General features: G+C 48.2%; 1 protein-coding gene across 3 annotated transcripts in view; it reads right to left on the bottom strand.

The window, feature by feature from the left end:
- The window catches only part of LOC144610848 (CD276 antigen-like), a 110,972-nt gene that overhangs the window by 64,372 nt on the left and 27,271 nt on the right, over window positions 1-19,329 (bottom strand). For all 3 annotated transcript variants that reach the window (XM_078429816.1, XM_078429817.1, XM_078429818.1), the window contains exons 4-5: window positions 12,270-12,620; window positions 7,572-7,868 (exon numbers count right to left, since the gene is read on the bottom strand). In XM_078429816.1, the coding sequence (XP_078285942.1) occupies window positions 7,572-7,868; window positions 12,270-12,620 (648 nt within the window). The remainder of the gene's footprint in view (window positions 1-7,571; window positions 7,869-12,269; window positions 12,621-19,329) is intronic.

The following is a 19,329-nucleotide window of genomic DNA, read 5'->3' as shown; positions in this document are numbered from 1 at the left end:
ATTGGCTTCTGTAAAATTTGTAAATTGTCCCTAGTGTGTGTAGGATAGTACTAGCGTACAGGGATGGATGATCTGCACAGACACAGTGGGCCAAAGGGCCTGTTTCCGCGCTGTATCTCTGAAACTAACACTGAAGCTAAACTAAGATGTGCAGGTTTGTGGGTTAATTGGCCTGTGCGAATCGCCCCTAGTGTGTAGGGGTGGGTGAGACTTACTTAGTCTTTGTGATGTGGGAGGAGGAAACCGGAGCACACATTGGAAACCCACACGCGCAGAGAGAGAAGGTGCAAACTCCACAACCGAATTCAGGATTGGAACCGGTTTTCCAGCACGTTTCCACGCTGTGATTTTCCCTCAATCGTTCATCAGTGAAGTGCAAATGGTACTTTGAATGCCAGAACTGAAACCTCACACTGTTCGGTCTAGACCAATGAATCAGTGGAACTCCCACATCCAACACTAACATATGGTGAGCGTTTGACAGCACTGGGCCTGTACTCGCTGGAGTTTAGAAGGATGAGGGAGGACCTCATTGAAACGTACAGAATAGTGAAAAGCTTGGATAGAGTGGATGTGGAGATGATGTTTCCACTGGTGGGAGAGTCTAGGACCAGAGGTCATAGCCTCAGAATTAAAGGACGTTATTTTAGGAAGGAGATGAGGAGGAATTTCTTTGGTCAGAGGGTGGTGAATCTGTGGAATTCTGTGCCACAGAAGGCTGTGGAGGCCAAGTCAGTGGATATAAGACAAATTCTTGATTAGAAAGGGTGTCAAGGGTTATGGAGAGTAGGCAGGAAAATGGGATTAGGAGGCAGAGATCAGCCATTAGGCCGAATGGCCTAATTCTACTCCTATCACATGATCTAATGATCTAATGAATACGCTCATCCCCAATACTGGATTGGAAGGGATTCATTGCCCAAGATGTGATGTGGCACTGACATCTACTGTCAATTATAAATACTGCAGCTATCTTTATGTTTCTTCAGAAAGATAGTGACTGCTTTTTGACAAACACCCCACTCATGAACTACATAAAACATAGAACAACACAGCACTAAAATAGGCCCTTCGGCCCACAATGTCTGTACCGAACATGAAGGCCGAACCAACTCTTATCTGTCTGAGACTCTGGTTCGATCCTGACTACGGGTGCTGCACTGTAAGGAGTTTGTACGTTCTCCCCGTGACCTGCGTGGGTTTTCTCCGAGATCTTCGGTTTCCTCCCACACTCCAAAGACGTACAGGTATGTAGGTTAATTGGCTGGGTAAATGTAAAAATTGTCCCTAGTGGGTGTAGGATAGTGTTAATGTGCAGGGATCGCTGGGCGGCACGGACTTGGAGGGCCGAAAAGGCCTGTTTCCGGCTGTATATATATGATATGATATGATATGATACATAATCCATATGCCTCCATAGATACACAATGCTGGAGTAACTCAGCGGGACAGGCAGCATCTCTGGATAGAAGGATTGGGTGATGTTTCAAGTCGAGACCCTTCTTCAGACCCGAAACGTCCACCCATTCCTTCACTCCAGAGATGCTGCCTGTCCCGCTGAGTTACTACAGCATTTTGTGTCTATCTTGGGTTTAAGCCAGCATCGGTAGTTCCTTCCTACATGTCCATTGGCCTTCATCCCTGGCACACCCATGCCTCCACCACCAGCCCCAGGCAGCATGTTCCAGGCACCCACCACCCTGTGTCGCACACCACGGAAACAAGCCCTTCCGCCCAACTTGTCCATGCTGACCAAAATGCCCCATTGACATGGGTGGCACGGTGGTGCAGCGGTAGAGTTGCTGCCTTACAGCGAATGCAGCGCCAGAAACCCGGGTTCGATCCAGATTACGGGCGCCGTCTGCACGGAGTCGGAATGTTCTCCCCGTGACCTGCGTGGGTTTTCTCTGCGATAGGCAATAGACAATAGGTGCAGGAGGAGGCCATTCGGCCCTTCGAGCCAGCACCACCATTCAATGTGATCATGGCTGATCATTCTCAATCAGTACCCCGTTCCTGCCTTCTCCCCATACCCCCTGACTCCGCTATCCTTAAGAGCTCTATCTAGCTCTCTCTTGAATGCATTCAGAGAATTGGCCTCCACTGCCCTCTGAGGCAGAGAATTCCACAGATTTACAACTCTGAAAAAGTTTTTCCTCATCTCTGTTCTAAATGGCCGACCCCTTACTCTTAAACTGAGATCTTCGGTTTCCTCCCACACTCCAAAGACGTACAGGTTTGTAGGTTAATTGGCTTGATAAATGTAAAAATGATCCCTAGTGTGTGTAGGATAGTGTTAATGTGCGGGGATCGCTGGTCGGCGCGGACCCGGTGGGCCGAAGGGCCTGTTTCCGCGATGTACCTCTAAACTAAACTAGTCCAACCTGCATGTGCTTGAACAACAAACCTTTCCTATCCATGTATCTATTTTTTTAAACTCTGCCTTTTTCACCTGAAAGCTTTGCCCTCCAGTATTTGATTTTTGCCAGGCTGGTAAAAAGGTTTTGACTGCCTACCCTGTCGATGCCCCTCATAAATTAAGTAGAAGTTTGCAAGAGTTAGATTTAGTTCTTAGGGCTAAGGGAATCAAGGGATGTGGGGAGAAAGCAGGAACGGAGTACTGATTTTGGATGATCAGCCATGACAGGCTAGTTGGACAGGCTAGATGCAGGAAGATTGTTCCCGATGGTGGGGAAGTCCAGAACAAGGGGTCACAGTTTAAGGATAAGGGGGAAGTCTTTTAGGACCGAGATGAGAACTTTTTTTTCACACAGAGAGTGGTGAATCTGTGGAATTCTCTGCCACAGAAGGTAGTTGAGGCCAGTTCATTGGCTATATTTATGGAGGGAGTTAGATGTGGCCCTTGTGGCTAAAGGGATCAGGGGGTATGGAGAGAAGGCAGGTACGGGATACTGAGTTGGATGATCAGCCATGATCATATTGAATGGCGGTGCAGGCTCGAAGGGTCGAATGGCCTCCTCCTGCACCTATTTTCTATGTTTCTATGATCATATTGAATGGTGGTGCTGGCTCGAAGGGCCGAATGGCCTACTCCTGTACCCACTTTCTATGTTTCTAAATAGGCCCCTGAGTCTGCTTGGCCAACAACAGCTGTTTTTATCGCAACCTCCACTCCTTGCAGTAATCATCCATCTTTGTGTCTATCACTGGATCTTTGTGTCACTGCCTCAAAGACACTCAATGATAAACCTTTGACGAGGGCAACAGATTAGGGCAACACGCTGGCGCAGCGGGTAGAGCAGCTACGCAGGTTCAATCCTGACCTCGGGTGCTGTCTGTGTGGAGTTTGCACGTTCTCCCCGCGAGGGCTCCCTTCTATTCAGAGCTCTCAGAGTCACAGGTCATGAAACGCGAGCGTGTTTTTTTGTTGTGTTATTGTTTCACAGATTGAGAGGAGGTGTTAAAGGAGATTATTCAACACGCCGCCTGTCAGATATACACACAGGCTGCTGTTCACTCCTCCGTACGAGAAACGACAGGATGAGATGCGGCAAACCATATTGTTTGGCCCTTGCCACCTGAAGTTTGGTTTCGTTTAGAGATGCAGCATTGAAGCAGATCCTTGGAACAGCACGCTGGTAGAGTTGCTGCCTCACAACGTCAGAGATCCAGGCTCAATCCTCACCTTGGGTGCTGTCTGTATGGAGTTTGTATGCTCTCCTTGTGACCACGTGGGTTGCCTCCGGGTGCTCTGGTTTCCTCCCACATTCCAAAGCCACGGGTTTGTAGGTTAACTAGCCCTCTGTAAGTTGCCCCTGACGTGCAGAGAGTTGATGCGAAAGTGGGATAACATGGAACTAGCGTGAAGAGATGATCGATGGTCAGAATGAACTCGGTGGGCTGAAGGGCCCGTCTCAATGCTGTATCTCTAACCCAAGATGGCGCACGGTGGCGCAGCGGTAGAGTTGCTGCCTTACAGCGAATGCAGCGCCGGAGACTCAGGTTCGATCCTGACTACGGGCGCCGTCTGTACGGAGTTTGTACGTTCTCCCCGTGACCTGCGTGGGTTTTCTCCGAGATCTTCGGTTTCCTCCCACACTCCAAAGACGTACAGGTATGTAGGTTAAATGACTGGATAAATGTAAATATTGTCCCTAGTGTGTGTAGGATAGCGTTAATCATATCATCATATATATACAGCCGGAAACAGGCCTTTTCGGCCCACCAAGTCCGTGCCGCCCAGCGATCCCCGTACATTAACACTATCCTATACCCACTAGGGACAATTTTTTTTAACATTTTTACCCAGCCAATTAACCTACATACCTGTACGTCTTTGGAGTGTGGGAGGAAACCGAAGATCTCGGAGAAAACCCACGCAGGTCACGGGGAGAACGTACAAACTCCTTACAGTGCAGCACCCGTAGTCAGGATCGAACCTGAGTCTCCGGCGCTGCATTCGCTGTAAAGCAGCAACTCTACCGCTGCGCTACTGGGCGGCGCGGACTCGGTGGGCCGAAGGGCCTGTTTCCGTGCTGTATCTCTAAATCTAAATCTAAAGATGTCTCTAGAAAGGTTTTGACCCGAAACGTCACCCATTCCTTCTCTCCACATCTTGGAGTATTGTGTACAGTTTTGGTCTCCTAATTTGAGGAAGGACATCCTTGTATTTGAGGCAGTGCAGCGTAGGTTCACGAGATTGATCCCTGGGATGGCGGGACTGTCATATGAGGAAAGATTGAAAAGACTAGGCTTGTATTCACTGGAGCTTAGAAGGATGAGAGGGGATCTTATAGAGACGTATAAAATTATAAAAGGACTGGACAAGCTAGATGCAGGAAAAATGTTCACAATGTTGGGCGAGTCCAGAACCAGGGGCCACAGTCTTAGAATAAAGGAGAGGCCATTTAAAACTGAGGTGAGAAGGAACTTTTTCACCCAGAGAGTTGTGAATTTGTGGAATTCTCTGCCACAGAGGGCAGTGGGGGCCAAATCACTGGATCAATTTAAGAGAGAGTTAGATAGAGCTCTGGGGGCTAGTGGAATCAAGTGGAATCAAGGGATATGGGCACAGGTTACTGATTGTGGATGATCAGCCATGATTACAATGAATGGCGGTGCAGGCTCAAAGGGCCAAATGGCCTCCCCCTGCACCTATTCTCTATGTTTCTATGTTTCTAGAGATGCTGCCTGTCCCGCTGAGTTACTCCAGCACTTTGTGTCTATCTTTGATGTAAACCAGCACCTGCAGTTCCTTCCTACACGCCAGGGATTGGGGCAATTGAGGAGTTTGCATCACTTTGCAAGATCATGGAAGATTCCAGGCAGTGTACCTAAACCACAGCCACAATTCCCTTCAGCCGCTAACAGTATCCAAGATCAAAACCTCTCAGACAAGCTCTCAATATTCCACCTGCTACAAGCAAGGAAGATCAAAACCAATGCAAACATTTGTTCCCAGCTGTTATCAGGCAACAGAACCATCCCATCACCAACTGGAGTGTAGTCCAGACCTCCCATCTACCTGATTGGAGACCCTCGGACTATCTTTAATCAGACTTACCTGCACTAAACGTTATTCTCTTTACCCTGTATTCGTACACTGTGGTCCAGACCTGCAGTTGTAACCATTGTATAATCTTTATACATGATTGTAACCATGTATAATCTTTATACATGATTGTAACCATGTATAATCTTTCCGCTGACTAGTTAGCACGCAACAAAAGCTTTTCACTATACTTCGGTACATGTGTCAATAAACTAAACTGCTGTTTCATAAGTTCCTAAGTTCAGAAGTGATAAGAGCAGAATTAGGCCATTCGGCCCATCAAGTCTACTCTGCCATTCAATCATGGCTGATCTATCTCTCCCTCCTAACCCCATTCTACTCCCCATAACCCCTGACACCCGTACTGATCAAGAATCTATCTATCTCTGCCTTAAATATATCCACTGACTTGGCCTCCACGGGCTTCTGTGGCAAAGAATTCCACAGATTCATCATCCTCTGACTAAAGACATTCCTCCTCATCTCCTTCCTAAAGGAACGCCCTTTAATTCTGAGGTTATGACCGCTGATCCTAGACTCTCCCACTGGTGGAAATATCCTCTCCACATCTAATCTATCCAGTCGTAAGCTCATAAGTGATAGGAGCAGAATTAGGCCATTCGGCCCATCGAGTCTACTCTGCCATTCAATCGTGGCTGATCTATCTCTCCCTCCGAACCCCATTCTCCTGCCTTCTCCCCATAATCTCTGACACCCGTACTAATCAAGAATCTATCTATCTCTACCTTAAATATATCCTTTCATTCCATTAGTGTGTTAAAACCAGAGGGAATCCAAATGGAACATTTCCGCTGTATGTTTCTATATCCTTCAAGCACATTACTCTTCCAATATGTCTAGTACTTAGTTAATAATTCCCTCTGTACGTTAATAGAACTGAAGGATGAGTTCTGGGACGAGTCTCAGGTGGATATTTGTGTCTTCTTGGAAGCCAGATTCCTTCAGCTTCAGTTTCCCTGTCAGCTTAGTTCACTTAATATTCGGCAAGTCAATGGCATTTAATATCAGTGAGATTACGCACTTAACCAATAATGGGCGCACGCATGCCTAATAATGGGCAAGATGGATGACTGCGGAATGAACCAGAAGGTTGTATCAGTCAATCCTTTGATCCAATGACAATCTGACAAAGCCCAGGACCGATGCATTACACATCAATCATACAGTCGGAATCATGTCTTTTAAAACCATTTTGCATTCGTGTTTGGAAATATAGATTGAAATCGCACTCCTCGAACAGCGTTAAGTGTAGCTTTTCAAATGCAATAAGCTTATGAAAATCACAATTTTCGCCATACATTACTCTTGTCAAATCTCGGGTTAATGGCCTCTGATCTCAGGCTGTAGATGGAGTCACAGAATGATACAGTCTAAACAGGCCATTCGGCCCAACTTGCCCACACTGGCCAAACATGTCCCAGCTACACTAGTCCCACCTGCCCGCGCTTGATCCATTTGCCTCCAAACCTGTCCCATCCATGTACCTGTCTAACTGTTCCTTAAATGTTGGGATAGTCCCAGCCACAACTACCTCCTCTGGCAGCTCGTTCCATACACCCACCACCTTTTGTGTCTGAATCAGTCTGAAGAAGGGTCTCGACCCGAAACGTCACCCATTCCTTCTCTCCAGAGATGCTGCCTGACCTGCTGAGTTACTCCAGCATTTTGTGAATAAATACCTTTGGTTTGTACCAGCATCTGCAGTTATTTTCTTATACCCTTTGTGTGAGGGTAGGCACAAAATGCTGGGGTAACTCAGCGGGTCAGGCAGCATCTCGGGAGGGAAGGAATGGGCGGCGTTTAGAGAAGTAGGGTCTCGACCCGAAACGTCGCCCATTCCTTCTCTCCCGAGATGCTGCCTGACCCGCTGAGTTACTCCAGCATTTTGTGTTTACCTTCGATTTAAACCAGCATCTGCAGTTTTTTCCGACACTCTTTGTGTGAGATCTGCGTGCATGTTAGCGTTGGGGGGGGGTATCCTCGCTCCAGAGTGGAGGAGGGTATTGGGTGTGGGTGGTGAGGTGGGACTGAGACTGACCTGTAATGGTGGCAGCAGCATGGGTCTCCTCTCCCAGTAGGTCGTTCCTCACGTTGCAGCTGTACGAGCTGTTGGGCTCCAGGGTGACACGCACCACGCTGTGCACCTCGAACAGGCCCCGCTCGTTGGCCACCTGCGAGGTGCTGACGTTGTCCGTGATGTTGCCCCCCTTACCGTCAAACCACCGCACCGTTGCCTGAGGGTAGCCCCCCGAGGAATGGCAGGCGATGCTCACCTCATCTCCAGGCTTCAGGTTCTTGTTGGGCTCCAGGCGGAGGTTGGGCTTGGAGTACGAGGCTGAAACAAGAAAGGAGGGGGAGAGAGAAAACGGGAAATTATAGACCAGTTAGTCTGACATCAGAGGTATTTATTCACAAAATGCTGGAGTAACTCAGCAGGTCAGGCAGCATCTCGGGAGAGAAGGAATGGGTGACGTTTCGGGTCGAGACCCTTCTTCAGCGAGTCTGACATCAGTGGTGGGGAAGATGCTGGAGTCAATTATAAAAGACGAAAATTGCGGAGCATTTGGATAGCAGTAACAGGATCGTTCCGAGTCAGCATGGATTTACGAAGGGGAAATCATGCTTGACTAATCTTCTGGAATTCTTTGAGGATGTAACTAGGAACATTGACAGGGTAGAGCCGGTGGATGTGGTGTACCTTGACTTTCAGAAAGCCTTCGACAAGGTTCCACATAGGAGATTAGTGGGCAAAATTAGAGCACATGGTATTGGAGGTAGGGTACTGACATGGATAGAAAATTGGTTGGCAGACAGAAAGCAAAGAGTGGGGATAAATGGGTCCCTTTCAGAATGGCAGGCAGTAACTAGTGGGGTACCGCAAGGCTCGGTGCTGGGACCGCAGCTATTTACAATATACATTAATGACTTGGATAAAGGGATTAAAAGTACCATTAGCAAATTTGCAGATGATACAAAGCTGGATGGTAGTGTGAACTGTGAGGAAGATGCTATGAGGTTGCAGGGTGACTTGGACAGGTTGTGTGAGTGGGCGGATGCATGGCAGATGCAGTTTAATGTGGATAAGTGTGAGGTTATCCACTTTGGTGGTAAGAATAGGAAGGCAGAGTATTATCTGAATGGTGTCAAGTTAGGAAAAGGTGACGTACAACGAGATCTGGGTGTCCTAATGCATCAGTCACTGAAAGGAAGCATGCAGGTACAGCAGGCAGTGAAGAAAGCCAATTGAATGTTGACCTTCATAACAAGAGGAGTTGAGCTTAGGAGCAAAGAGGTCCTTCTGCAGTTGTACAAGGCCCTAGTGAGACTGCACCTGGAGTACTGTGTGCAGTTTTGGTCTCCAAATGTGAGGAAGGATATTCTTGCTATTGAGGGCGTGCAGCGTAGGTTTACTACCAGAATGGCGGGATTGTCATATGTTGAAAGACTGGAGCGACTAGGCTTGTATACACTGGAATTTAGAAGGATGAGAGGGGATCTTATCAAAACATATAAGATTATTAAGGGGTTGGACACGTTAGAGGCAGGAAACATGTTCCCAATGTTGGGGGAGTCCAGATCAAGGGGCCACAGTTTAAGAATAAGGGGTAGGCCATTTAGAACTGAGATGAGGAAAAACGTTTTCAGTCAGAGAGTTGTGAATCTGTGGAATTCTCTGCCTCAGAAGGCAGTGGAGGCCGATTCTCTGAATGCATTCAAGAGAGAGCTAGATAGAGCTCTAAAGGCTAGCGGAGTCATGGGGTATGGGGAGAAGGCAGGAACGGGGTTCTGATTGAGAATGATCAGCCATGATCACATTGAATGGCGGTGCTGGCTCAATGGGCCAAATGGCCTCCTCCTGCACCTATTTTCTATGTTTCTATAAGAGGATGTTCTGGCCCTGGAGAGGGTCCTCAGGAGGTTTACGAGAATGATTCCAAAAATTCCCAGGAATAACTTATGATGAGCGTTTGTCGGCATTGGGCCTGTACTCGCTGGAGTTTAGAAGAATGAGGGGGGACCTCATTGAAACGTACAGAATAGTGAAAGGCCTGGATAGAGTGGATGTGGAGAGGATGTTTCCACTAGTGGGAGAGTCTAGGACGTGAGGTCACAGCCTCAGAATTAATGAACATTCCTTTAGGAAGATGAGGAAGAATTTCTTCAGTCAGAGGGTGGTGAATCTGTGGGATTCATTGCCACAGAAGACAGTGGAGGCCAAGTCAGTGGATATTTTTAAGGCAGAGACAGATAGATTCTTAATTAGTACGGGTGTAAGGGGTTGTGGGGAGAAGGCAGGAGAATGGGGTTAGGAGGGAGAGATAGATCAGCCATGATTGAATGGCGGAGTAGACTCGATGGGCCGAATGGCCAAATTCTGGTCCTATCACTTATGAAGATAAAATGTTGAAGGTTGAAGGGAGACTTGATAGTTGTATATAAAATGATAAGAGGCGTAGATAGGGTAGACAGTCAGAACCTTTTCCCCCAGGATGGAGAAATCAAATACTAGAGGGCAAGTTGAGACGTGCAGGGCGAGTCTTTTTTTACACAGAGGGTGGTGGGGGCTTGGAACGTGCTGTCAGGGGTGCTGGTGGAGGCTGATACGATAGTGGCATTTAGGAGGCTTTTGGATTGACACGTGTGTAGGGAATGGAGGAATATAGATCTCATACAGACAGATAAAAGATGGTCTTGGCATCATGTTCAGCACAGACATTGTGGGCCGAAGGGTGTGTTCTTGTGCTGGACTTTAGTTTAGTTTAGAGATACAGCACGGAAACAGGCCCTTCCGGCCCACCGGGTACGCGCCGACCAGCGATCCCCGCACGTGAACACTATCCTACACACACACTGGATAGTTTTTACATTTACCAAGCCAATTAACCTACAAACCTGGTATTTATTCACTGGAAAATGCTGGAGTAACTCAGCAGGTCAGGCAGCATCTCAGGAGAGAAGGAATGGGTGACGTTTCGGGTCGAGACCCTTCTTCAGACAGAAAAGGGTCTGAAGAAGGGTCTCAACCCGAAAAGTGACAATAGACAATAGACAATAGGTGCAGGAGTAGGCCATTCAGCCCATCGAGCCAGCACCGCCATTCAATGCGATCATGGCTGATCACTCTCAATCAGTACCCCGTTCCTGCCTTCTCCCCATACCCCCTCACTCCGCTATCCTTAAGAGCTCTATCCAGCTCTCTCTTGAAAGCATCCAACGAACTGGCCTCCACTGCCTTCTGAGGCAGAGAATTCCACACCTTCACCACTCTCTGACTGAAAAAGTTCTTCCTCATCTCCGTTCTAAATGGCCTACCCCTTATTCTTAAACTGTGGCCCCTTGTTCTGGACTCCCCCAACATTGGGAACATGTTTCCTGCCTCTAATGTGTCCAATCCCCTAATTATCTTGTATGTTTCAATAAGATCCCCCCTCATCCTTCCAAATTCCAGTGTATACAAGCCCAATCGCTCCAGCCTTTCAACATACGACAGTCCCGCCATTCCGGGAATTAACCTAGTGAACCTACGCTGCACGCCCTCCATAGCAAGAATATCCTTCCTCAAATTTGGAGACCAAAACTGCACACAGTACTCCAGGTGCGGTCTCACCAGGGCCCGGTACAGCTGTAGAAGGACCTCTTTGCTCCTATACTCAACTCCTCTTGTTATGAAGGCCAACATTCCATTGGCTTTCTTCACTGCCTGCTGTACCTGCATGCTTCCTTTCATTGACTGATGCACTAGGACACCCAGATCTCGTTGAACTCCCCCTCCTCCTAACTTGACACCATTCAGATAATAATCTGCCTTTCTATTCTTACTTCCAAAGTGAATAACCTCACACTTATCTACATTAAACTGCATCTGCCATGTATCCGCCCACTCACACAACCTGTCCAAGTCACCCTGCAGCCTTATTGCATCTTCCTCACAATTCACACTACCCCCCAGCTTAGTATCATCTGCAAATTTGCTAATGGTACTTTTAATCCCTTCGTCTAAGTCATTAATGTATATTGTAAATAGCTGGGGTCCCAGCACCGAACCTTGCGGTACCCCACTGGTCACTGCCTGCCATTCCGAAAGGGACCCATTTATCCCCACTCTTTGCTTTCTGTCTGTCAACCAATGTCAGTACCCTACCCCCAATTCCTTTTTTCCAGAGATGCTGCCTGACCCGCTGAGTTACTCCAGCATTTTGTGTCTCTCTTGGATTTATTAGAATGTAACTTACTGAATGAAAAACCAGTAACCTCATGAGAATGAGATTGTAGCCTCAAAAAGGGGTGGGGAAAACAAATGTTAAATGCTTGTGTCAGAAAACTAAATAGAACTGAAAAGCAATCAGACTGAAGAAGGGTCTCGACACGAAACGTCACCCATTCCTTCTCTCCTGAGATGCTGCCTGACCTGCTGAGTTACTCCAGCATTTTGTGAATAAATACCTTCGATTTGTACCAGCATCTGCAGTTATTTTCTTACACAACCTACAAACCTGTACGTCTTCGGAGTGTGGGAGGAAACCGGAGATCTCAGAGAAAACCCACGCAGGTCACGGGGAGAACGTACAAACTCCGTACAGACAGCGCCCGTGGTCAGGATCGAACCCGGGTCTCCGGCGCTGCAAGCGCTGTAAGGCAGCAACTCTACCGCTGCGCCACCGTGCCATGCTGTTCGATGTTCTACGTCAGGTTTGTAAGGATGTATTTTTACGATCATACAAGATGGATGCCGTACCTGCTAGCTGGAGCATGATGGGCGCACTGTTGTAGTCTTTGATGCGGACAAAGCAGGTGAAGCTGCCCTCGTCTTCGATCTTCGCCTTCCTCAGCAGCAACGAGGCGTTGCCCTTGCTCAGCTGGTCCGGGAACAGGGTTGTGCGGTTGACGAAGCTCTCCGCCTGATCGCTCTGCATGTCCCACTGCCAGGAGTAGCTGTGCACCATGGTCTTGGTCTCGGTCAGCTGCCAGATCACGCTCAGGTCCCCCAGAGAGAAGTTGCCCTCGGCGGTGAACGAGCAGTTCAGCGTGATGTCCTTCCCGTAGCGGGCGATCACAGGGTCGACTGGAACCCGGATCTCCAGCACTCCTGCAAGGAATCAAAGAGAATTAATCTGTGAGGCCAGCCATCAGCACCAAAGGGATGCATAGAAACAGAGAAAATAGGTGCAGGAGGAGACCATTCGGCCCTTCGAGCCAGCTCCGCCATTCAATATGATCATGGCTGATCATCCAAAATCAGTTCCCCGTTCCTGCTTTCTCCCCATATCCCTCGATTCCATTAGCCCTAAGAGCTAAATCTAACTCTCTCTTGAATACATCTCTAACTCTCTCTTGAATACATTAAAGCTTTCCAGGTAGAAACAGGGAGAAGGCAGTGGAGGCCAATTCTCTGAATGCATTCAAGAGAGAGCTAGATAGAGCTCTTATGGATAGCGGAGTCAGGGGGTATGGGGAGAAGGCAGGAACGGGGTACTGATTGAGAATGATCAGCCATGATCACATTGAATGATGGTGCTGGCTCGACGGGCCGAATGGCCTCCTCCTGTACTTATTGTCTATAAGGCACAAACTGTATGCAGACAGCACCCGTAGTCAGGATCGAAACAGGGTCTCTGGGCGCTGTGAGGCAGACCGCTGTACCACTGACTTTAAGTCATCAGACTAAACCCAGGCCAACTATTTGGCGTAGAGGAGGGGATCATTTATGAACACCTAATTTGTAAGGTCTTTTGTTTCAGGCCTCTTGCATGGTAAGGCTTTCTTGATAAATTATAATCATAGTCAGAGTGCCCTAAAGCCTTTCAGTCCCTCCCATCTATTCTGACATAGAAACATAGAAATATAGAAAATAGGTGCAGGCGTAGGCCATTCGGCCCTTCGAGCCTGTACGCACCGCCATTCAATATGATCATGGCTGATCATCCAGCTCAGTATCCTGTACCTGCCTTCTCTCCATACCCCCTGATCCCTTTAGCCACAAGGGCCACATCTAACTCCCTCTTAAATATAGCCAATGAACTGGCCTCAACTACCTTCTGTGGCAGAGAATTCCACAGACTCACCACTCTCTGTGTGAAGAAATGTTTTCTCATCTCGGTCCTAAAAGACTTCCCCCTTATCCTTAAGCTGTGACCCCTGGTTCTGGACTTCCCCAACATCGGGAACAATCTTCCCGCATCTAGCCTGTCCAACCCCTTAAGAATCTTATATGTTTCTATAAGATCCCCCCTCAGTCTTCTAAATTCCAACGAGTTTAGTAATAAACTGACCAAAGTAGCCAACTGATCTGGTTCTGTTTGCCTGTGTTTGTCCCTCGTTTCTCTATACCTTTACAATGCATTTGTCTGTGTAAATGTGTTGTACACATTGTAATTGTACTTGAATCTACCGCTTCCTTCGACAGCTTGTTCCACATCGCAGTGTGGAGGGGAAGGAACGGTGCACGAGTGAGCTGATCGGTTAATAGACACGGGCGGCACGGTGGCATGGCGGTAGAGTTGCTGCCTCACAGCGCCGGAGACCCGGGTTCGATCCTGACTACGGGTGCTGTCTGAACAGCGTTTGTACCTGCGTGGGTTTTCTCCGAGATCTTCGGTTTCCTCCCACACTCCAAAGACATGCAGGTTTGTAGGTTAATTGGCTGGGTGTATGTTTAAATTGTCCCTAGTGTGTGTAGGATAGTGTTGGTGTGCGGGGATCTCTGGTCGGTGTGGGCCGAAGGGCCTGTTTCCGCGCTGTATCTCGAAACTAAACTAAAAAGCTGGAGTGACTCAGTGGGTCAGGCAGCATCTCTGGAGAGAGGGAATGGGTGGCATTTCGGGTCGACATGCTTCTGAAGATGGGTCTCGCCCCGAAACGTCACCCATTTTTTCTCTCCAGAGATGCTGCCTGTCCCGCTGAGTTACTCCGGCTCTTTGCATCTATCTCCGAGGTAAACTGGCATCTGCAGTTCCTTCCGACAAAGCCGATGGGTTAACTTGGACTGTTCACTCGTGCTGTATCACAGGTGGAGAGTAAAACTAACAAGCATCACGCACGACTTAAGGCAGGAGTGAATTACTCCCCACGGAAGGCAAGGTGCACCTGAGATAGACAACCCGTAAACTGCAGTGAATCGGCACTAAGACAACAGCTGGAAAAACATCTGCTGGGGAGAGAACATTTGAGACCTTGAAAGACAAATAGACATTTCACACAGAGTACTCAGTGCAACACAGTTCCCTTCACTGAACAGCAAAGACCACAAGACACAACCTTCAGATGCTGGTGTACAAAAAAAGACTCAAAGTGCTGGAGTAACTCAGCAGGTCAGGCAGTTGTGTAGTAAGCAACTGCAGATGCTGGTTTAAACCAAAGATAGACACAAAGTGCTGGAGTAACTCAGCAGGTCAGGCAGTATGTAGGATGCTCCTCTCCAGAGATGCTGTCTTGAGGGCGTGCAGCGTCACCTATCCATTGAGAAACGTCACCTATCCATGTTCTCCAGAGATGCTGCCTGACCCACTGAGTTACTCCAGCACTTTGTGTCCTTCTATGAACTAAACTAACTACTGATCAAAACTAAAATGGCAAGAGGGCGTTGAGCGCGTTCTTGCTATTGAGGGCGTGCAGCGTAGGTTTACTAGGTTAATTCCCGGAATGGCGGGACTGTCATAAGTTGAAAGACTGGAGCGACTAGGCTTGTATACACTGGAATTTAGAAGGATGAGAGGAGATCTTATCGAAACATATAAGATTATTATGGGGTTGGACACGTTAGAGGCAGGAAACATGTTCCCAGTGCTGGGGGAGTCCAGAACAAGGGGCCACAGTTTAAGAATAAGGGGTAGGCCATTTAGAACTGAGATGAGCAAAAACTTTTTCAGTCAGAGAGTTGTGAATCTGTGGAATTCTCTGCCTCAGAAGGCAGTGGAGGCCAATTCTCTGAATGCATTCAAGAGAGAGTTAGATAGAGCTCTTAAGGATAGCGGAGTCAGGGGGTATGGGGAGAAGGCAGGAACGGGGTACTGATTGAGAATGATCAGCCATGATCACATTGAATGGTGGTGCTGGCTCGAAGGGCCGAATGGCCTCCTCCTGCACCTATTGTGTATATAAAAATAAAAATAATTTTTTTTAAAAGAGACTTTGGGGCTGTTATCAAACATGGGGTTTGACTCATTCCCAAAGAATCAGACGCAACTAGATTTAAATTCCACACCTTATGCCAAACAGTTCGGAGACTAAAAAACCTTGGCAAATGTTCTTTCCTCAGAAGCTGCCCGAACTGCTGAATCTTTAATGTTTACCCGCAGTTTTTATTTCAAATCCCATGCACTTTGCAGTTAAGCAGGAAGTTGGAGCCCAGAGGGGAAGCTATCTAATGATTGCAGGTATACCACATGCAGTAATCCCACACAAACAGGGACTCTAACTTCACATTCATGGAATGCGAGCCTGCCTTATTCACCACATTAATTACACAGTGACTCCTTATGGAACTATCATCATCAATGAAGAATATTAGACCAACTGGAAAGTCTTGCAGATCTCTGCAATAAACCACCAACGTTATTGCATTTTACCGGGCTGCATCACAGTTTGGTTTGAGATGTGGGAGGAATATGGAGATCCCAAAGGAAACCTTTGCGATCACAGGGAGAACATGCAAACTCCACACACACAGCACCCGAGGTGAGGACTGCACCTGTCTCAGGTGCTCAGGTGCTCCCTCTTCACACACGACTGTGTTCCTGCATTCGACACCAACACCATTGTCAAGTTTGCAGACGACACAATGGTGATCGGGTTTATCACCAACGGGGATGAAACAAACTATAGAGCGGAGGTGCAGAACCTGGCGGACTGGTGGTCGGAGAACAACCTGTCCCTAAACACCACCAAGACCAAGGAGCTGATCATCAACTTCCGTAAATCACACAACGGGGAATATGCCCCGATCTCTATCAATGGGGACAGTGTGGAGAGAGTGTCCAGCTTCAAGTTTCTGGGCACTCACATTTCAGAGGAAGCCACAGCAAAGACTGTTCTACCTAAGAACACTGAAAAAGTCTGGTCTACCCCAACAGCTGCTGACGACCTTCTACCGCTGCACCATAGAGAGCATCCTAACGCATGGCATCCCTGTGTGGTATCTCAGCTGCACGGGGGCAGAGAGAAAAGCTCTTCAGCGGGTAGTCCATAGAGCTCAGAGGACCATCGGAACACAGCTACCAGCCTTGGAGGGCATCTACAACACACGATGCCTCAGAAAAGCCACCAGCATCCACAAAGACCCCTCACACCCCTGCAACAGTCTGTTCGAACTCCTTCCATCGGGCAGACGATACAAGGCCTTCTACGCCCGCACCTCCAGACTCAGGAACAGCTTCATCCCCAGGGCCATAGCTGCTATGAACCGGTCCTGCTGAGCCGGATGGTCACAACGCATAGATCAACTTGCACTTTACCCTGTCTAAAACTGTTACAATTGTTTCGTTGGGTTGCTGTTGTCTAAATTACTTAAATTATTGCATCGTATGGGAGGCGCATTCCCAATCTCGTTGTACCCCTGGGTACAATGACAATAAAGATATATTGTATTGTATTGTATTGTATTGTAATAAGAGGCAGGATATATCCAGAATGATAATGATCTGTGATCTACATCAGTATAAGAAAATAACTGCAGATGCTGGTACAAATCGAAGGTATTTATTCACAAAATGCTGGAGTAACTCAGCAGGTCAGGCAGCATCTCAGGAGAGAAGGAATGGGTGACATTTCGGGTCGAGACCCTTCTTCAGGGTGTCGACCCGAAACGTCACCCATTCCTTCTCTCCCGAGATGCTGCCTGACCTGCTGAGTTACTCCAGCATTTTGTGAATAAATACCTGTGATCTACATCATATAATTAATATCATCTTGATATTCACCATGAGGGAGGGAGGCAGGGTTGCCAACTGTCCCGTATTAGCCGGGACATCCCGTATTTTGGGCTAAATTGGTTTGTCCCGTACGGGACCGCCCTTGTCCCGTATTAGTAGGGTTGCCAACTTCCTCAATCTCAAAGAAGGGACAAAGGCTGACGTCACCGCCCCGCGCCCCACGTGACCTCACCCAGCCAGCGGCCACGTCCTCCCGCTCCACCAATGGCGGCCGCCATTGGTGGAGCGGGAGCACGTGGCCGCTGGCTGGGTGAGGTCACGTGGGGCGCGGGGCGGTGAGGTCACCTTGTCCCGTATTTGGGAGTGAGGAAGTTGGCACCCCTAGAGGGAGGGTGGGGGTTTCAAAAAAAAGGGCCCGGCGTGGGGTACTTTGTAACTTTGTTAGTGCCCTTTATGTGGCGGCTCTTTGCATACAAAGATAGACACAAAACGCTGGAGTAAGTCAGCGGGTCAGGCAGCATCCCTGGAGGAAAGGAATAGGTGACGTTTCGGGTCGAGTTCCTTCTTCAGACTCTTGACATGCCTTGGAAATGCAAAACAAAGAATTTCACTAGGACTTGTATGAAATAGAGTATTCATTCATTCATCATTCATCTCATCCCTTCCTTTCTCCATCTCCATCATTCTTTATTTAGTTTAGCGATAAGGCGCAGAAACAGGCCCTTCGGCCCATCGAGTCCGCACCGCCCAGCGATCCCCGCACATTAACACTATCCTACACACACTAGGGACAATTTTTACATTTACACCAAGCCAATTAACCTACATACCTGTGCGTCTTTGGAGTGTGGGAGGAAACTGTGGATCTCGGAGAAAGCCCACGCAGGTCACGGGGAGAACGTACAAACTCCGTATAGACCGCACCTGTAGTCGGGATCGAACCCAGGTCCCTGGCGCTGTGAGGCAGCAACCCCTTGGTCAATTAATCCGCCGTCATGGTCTCAACTTCCACTGCTTCGCCGATGATATCCAGCTCCTCATCTCCACCAAGTCAATCTCCCCCACCACACACTCTACACTGACAAACTGCATCACTGAAATAAAATCTTGGCTTCAATCAAATTTCCTCAAACTCAACTGCAACAAATCTGAAATCATCATCATCGGTCCAAAAACGCTCACCAAATCCACCCAAAACTTCATCCTCAATATTGATGGTCTCCCAGTATCCACCTCCCCTCACATCCGGAATCTTGGAATCATCTTTGATCAAACCCTCTCCTTCGACAAACACATCAAACACATCACAAAGACAGCCTTCTTCCACCTCAGCCTTCTTCCACATCGCCCGTCTCCGTCCATCCCTCTCCTCCACAGCTGCAGAAACCCTCATCCATGCCTTCATCACCTCCCGTCTGGACTACTGCAACAGCCTCCTCTATGGTTCACCCTCAAAAATCATCAGTAAACTTCAATACATTCAAAACTCCGCTGCCCGTCTACTCACCCACACCCCGATCCGTGACCATATCACCCCCGTCCTTTACAAACTCCACTGGCTCCCCATCCCCCAGAGAATCCAGTACAAAATCCTCCTCATAACCTACAAAGCCCTCCATAACCTGGCCCCATCCTACCTGACCGACCTCCTCCACAGGTACACTCCCACCTGCACCCTCCGCTCTGCTGCTGCCAATCTCCTATCCCCCCACATCCGGACCAAACTCAGATCCTGGGGGGACAGGGCTTTCTCCATCGCTGCTCCCACCCTATGGAACTCACTACCCCAAACCGTTAGAGACTCCTCCACACTCACCACATTCAAAACATCGCTGAAGTCTCACCTGTTCAGTACTGCCTTCAACCACTGAAGGTCACCCCACCCTCTGTCTCCTTTCTCTGTTCGTTTACTTATTTACTTATTTATCT

This window comes from Rhinoraja longicauda, chromosome 38, assembly GCF_053455715.1.
Source record: "Rhinoraja longicauda isolate Sanriku21f chromosome 38, sRhiLon1.1, whole genome shotgun sequence".
Classification (NCBI taxonomy): Eukaryota; Metazoa; Chordata; class Chondrichthyes; order Rajiformes; family Arhynchobatidae; genus Rhinoraja; species Rhinoraja longicauda.
Note: the sequence above shows the minus strand (reverse complement) of the source record. Positions and strands in the feature narration are given on the sequence as shown.